Here is a 5,000-nt window from a genome sequence, read left to right as displayed (position 1 = left end):
ACCCACACCCAGCCACACACACACATTTCAGCTCATGCATGCAATAAAAACAAACAACCAACCAACCTAACTAAGGAATGCTAGCGTACAGAAATCAAAGGAGGACCTTTAGCCTCTCTAAAGATGAAAATGTATGACATCTCAAGAGTAATTACTCTAGTCTATGTTTACGTTTAGAACATTTCTGCAGATGTTTCAGCCAGCTAAAGCAGGTGGTTCCTGCCTCTTCCTTTATCAGATTAAGAAGATCTGATTATGAGCCACATTTCTTGTTTTTAAGAAAGGATGCAAAATGCAGAATGATGTTCTTATAATGAAATGAAGTACAAACACAAAATCTTTTGTTTATCATTTGAATTTGTACACTGTTATATTAAAAAAGTATAGCTAGCAAACTGTTTAGTGCTTCAGAGAACATATTGCCTTCAAGGTACACAAATTACATTTAGTTGTATTCTCTCTGACATTTTTTTTTAAACTTAATAAATAAGAAATAGGAATAAGAAGTCCACTGCAAACTGATCTGATATGGTAATTGCATAATACATACTAATATTATGTATTTTTTAGATTAACATTTCAACTGCACTACCATCTACAAGTGGACTGAATTGATGGTTACATTAAGTATGTAATAATCACGAGAAAAATCTTTCTACATTTTTGTTTAGAAATGTTGCACCCAAAGTGGGGCTAAACATGTCCAAGCTTCTTTTCACACCACAGGCTGCACACCAAGCTTGTAGAGTGGAGTCAAAGGAAGACCTTTCATCTGCAGCTTTAACATGCAGTCCACAGGTCCCCACTCAACCAGTGAGAGTCGCTGAAGACTGATGAGATGCAGAGCCCTAACTGACTGAACCCTCCCATATCCTGTGAGGCATGACTGCTTATTGTGCATCGCTCTATAGAGCCACAGTCAGCACCGGTACAGCCTGGACTCAATCTCACTCCATGAGACTCAATCTGACTGGACTCCATCTGACACCCTGAGACTCAATCTGACACCATGAGACTCATTCTGACACCATGAGACTCATTCTGACAGCATGAGACTCATTCTGACAACATGAGACTCTCATTCTGACACCATGAGACTCATTCTGATACCATGAGACTCTCATTCTGACACCATGAGACTCATGCTGACACCATGAGACTCTCATTCTGACACCATGAGACTCAATCTGACTGGACTCCATCTGACACCATGAGACTCATTTTGACACCATGAGACTCAATCTGACACCATGAGACTCTCATTCTGACACCATGAGACTCATTCTGACACCATGAGACTCATTCTGACACCATGAGACTCATTCTGATACCATGAGACTCTCATTCTGACACCATGAGACTCATGCTGACACCATGAGACTCTCATTCTGACAACATGAGACTCATTCTGACACCATGAGACTCTCATTCTGACACCATGAGACTCATTCTGATACCATGAGACTCTCATTCTGACACCATGAGACTCATTCTGACACCATGAGACTCATGCTGACACCATGAGACTCTCATTCTGACAACATGAGACTCTCATTCTGACACCATGAGACTCTCATTCTGACACCATGAGACTCATTCTGACACCATGAGACTCATTCTGACAACATGAGACTCATTCTGACACCATGAGACTCATGCTGACACCATGAGACTCATTCTGACACCATGAGACTCATTCTGACTGGACTCAATCTGAGCCCATCTGTGAATCAGCAGTCCTGAATCCCGTTCCTCTGCTTGTTCTGTCCTGCTGCCCAGCATCCTGACCAGCACAAGCACGTTTGGGCCAGACACTTTATTAGGTATTTATTAGACATATTTTTTATATGCTGTAGCCTATCCACTTAGAGTTAAGTGTGTATCCAGAGGTGCTCTGTATACTACTGTTGTAATGTGTGGTTATTTGTGTTACTGTCACCTTCCGGTCAGCTTTGACTAGTCTGGCCATTCTCCTCTGACGTTTCTCATTAACAAAGCATTTCTGTCTGCAGAACTGCTGCTCACTGAATTTTTGCCACCAAAAATCATTCCACAGTCAAAGTCATCTCGATTACATTTTTTACCCATTCTGATTGTTGATGTAAGTTTTAACTGAAGGTACTGGTCGGTATGTACACGATTGTATGCACTGCACAGCTGCCACACAATTGGCCAATTAGAGAATCGCATGAATAAGTGTGTAATAAAGTAGGTGTAATAAAGTTCCTAATAAAGTGCTCGGTGAGTGTATGTTTAACTCCATGTCACGTTTGGGAATGATACTAGTTTGCATTTAAAAACTGATTGTGCAGGTTTAACATGAGCAGGTCCTTTGGCAGTTTCTATGGGCAAAGAGCAGCAGTGGTGGTAAATGCTGAAATACCCCCCCACCTCCCCCAGCCACTGGAACAGCTCCAAGCACGTGGAGTATATTTTACCCATTACCCCAACGGTTGCCTTCTACAGAAACCAGCAATCAACCGTGGCTTTTATCTTTTTATGGCCTGATTACGTTAACGACCCTCACATGTGGGCAGGCGTACGGGCCTGCGGTGGGGTCCTGGGGGGGTGTTTAACGACCCTGGCGATGAGATTATGAGCACAGGCGATCGCCCATTCTGGGACAGAGCCACAGAACTGCAACTGTTGCTGTTAAAAACGGCATGCCCTCACACCGATTGCGAGGGCCAATTTGCGGGAAGACGGAACCCACACAGAGCTGCTCGGGGGCCCTGGGGTGGGGTGGGGTGGGGTGGGGTGGGGTGGGCAGGGCCAGGACGCCGCTACGATCGTCATGGTTTCATTTTCTAAACTGCCGCACAATGCTGTGCTGAAGGCTCCCGCATACAGCAAACACATCACAGGAACACACACTGTGAGTGAGTGAGCAAGTGAATGAATGAGTTAATGAGTGAGTGAATGTGTGAATGAGTGAGTGAATGAGTGAGTGAGTGAGTGAATGAGTGAGTGTGAGTGAGTGTGAGTGAGTGAGTGTGAGTGAATGAGTGAGTGAGTGAGTGAGTGAGTGAGTGAGTGAGTGATTGCAAATGAGTGAGTGTGAGTGAGTGAATGAGTGAGTGTGTGAGTGTGTGAGAGAGTGAGAGAGTGAGTGAGTGAGTGAGTGAGTGAGTGAGTGAGTGAGAGAGTGAGCGAGTGAGAGTGTGTGAGTGAATGAATGAGTGAGTGAGTGTGTGAGTGAGTGAGTGAGTAGGTGTGAGTGTGTGAGTGACTGTGTGTGTGAGTGTGAGTGAGTGAGTGAGTGAGTGAGTGAGTGAGTGAGTGAGTGAACTGACCTTGGTGCAGGTTGTGTAGCCCCAGGCTCTGCTGTCTGTGCAGGTTGAGAAAGTGCTGCTGCTGCATCTGGATCAGCTGCTGCTGGAATGCCAGAGGAGAGCCAGATCCCAACTGCTGCAGGGAGGGAAAGAGAGGGAGAGAGGGGGAGAGAGAGAGAGGGAGGGAGGGAGGGAGAGGGAGAGGGAGAGTGTGTGAGAGCAAGAGAGGGAGAGAGGGGTAAAGAGAGAGGAAGAGAGAGAGTGAGAATATATGAGAGAGATGGGGAAAAAGAGAGAGGGAGAACAACAGAGGGAAGAATAGGCTGTTAATACCATATCATACCAACACAGACACCATACATTTCTACATACAATCTATTTAAACAGCTGGAGACTTTACTGAATCAATTCAGGTTAAGTACCTTGGTAAATTCTACAACGGCACAGCGCCCAAGCTGGGAATCAAATTCACAACCTTTGAATCGTGAGCCCAGTTCTCTAACCATTACACTACACTAGCTCCCTTAACTAAACACCAGACTTCCTCTGCAAGGGTCAAGGCTGATGTCACCATCTCCGTACCCTGGAAACGGTCACCAGGAGCACCTTGCTTGTTTTTCTTGGTTACCATACCAACCCAGGAAGCAAACCATCGCAAATGAAAGCACGCCGAACCCACAGCGTTACAAACACACAGGTGTCCCCTCTAATTACGGTCATTTCAGAGGAGAGGAGGACCCGGAGCATCGAGCCAGCGACACCCAGGACTCCCGCTCCGTATTTCAGCGAAGCTCGACGCCTCTGCGTCCGTGACACAGACCTCGGCGTATCTACAGACCGCGTGACCACACGGTTGTTTGTTTATTTGTTTGTTTCGTCAGTAATCTACGACGCTGCACTGGTTCCAGCCTGCATCGCAGCGAACTCTCGATGACCCCTGTCAGCAGATGCTCGACTCTTTTGTCTGCTCCCTTGTTTTTCCCACTTCAAAAAAGACGTGGGCCGGGCACAGCTGGCTGTTCAGAGAGAGATGTGCTAATATCTGCCCTCCTGACGGGACGGGGAAGCACTGCTGTCAGGAGAGGAAGCTTCAGAGCTGTCCAAAAACCCAGAGGATGAGAGGAGCACAAAAGTAAAAGCTAAAAACAGAAGAGAATGACAGCTACTTGTTCAACTCTTCACAGGAAATTTGTCCAAAAAAAATTGCGACAGAAATCGTTCAATCCTGACGCTTCTCAGCGAGGGTGATTGCAGTGCCAGACTGAAATGTGAAATTTAAGGTGAGAAAATGCACCCAAGGAGAAGTTTAAAGCAGTTAGCAGCTTTTTAATAGGCCTTTGTTGTGGGTAACATGCTAATTAATTCTCTAATAAAACATTATTCAAGTTGTTTTATAGATATAACTTCCCTTCCAGATGAGTTCCTATTGCTCATTAAGCCTCAGCTAGTTTCTGTCCAAAGTTAATTTGGAAGGGGAGAGCTATGTTCTTTATAACATATTAATTTTTGAGGTAGCTCAGATATGATAGATACTCCATAAAGGCCTTTTGTCTTACTTTTGTTTCTGTACATTTGGGATAAAATGGTTCTGCTTCATTCAGATGTGCACAGAAGTGCCAAAAACAAGGAGGCAAAAAACAAGGGGCGGAAAAGAGTGGCTAATCCAGGTAACATGATACCATGCCCACCTCTTCACAGGGTTTGGGTTGGGGGGCAGGGGGGGGCTAG

General features: G+C 45.3%; 1 protein-coding gene across 3 annotated transcripts in view; it reads right to left on the bottom strand.

Annotated features, from left to right (window-relative positions):
- LOC133138837 (forkhead box protein P4-like) overlaps positions 1-5,000 on the bottom strand; it is a 73,339-nt gene that overhangs the window by 21,968 nt on the left and 46,371 nt on the right. For 2 of the 3 annotated variants that reach the window (XM_061257934.1, XM_061257936.1), the window contains exon 6: positions 3,294-3,408. In XM_061257934.1, coding sequence (XP_061113918.1) covers positions 3,294-3,408 — 115 coding nt within the window. The remainder of the gene's footprint in view (positions 1-3,293; positions 3,409-5,000) is intronic. The other variant, XM_061257935.1, reaches the window with a different exon arrangement.

The sequence above is a fragment of the Conger conger genome, chromosome 10 (genome assembly GCF_963514075.1).
Source record: "Conger conger chromosome 10, fConCon1.1, whole genome shotgun sequence".
NCBI lineage: Eukaryota > Metazoa > Chordata > Actinopteri > Anguilliformes > Congridae > Conger > Conger conger.
This window is presented reverse-complemented; position numbering and strand designations above follow the sequence as displayed.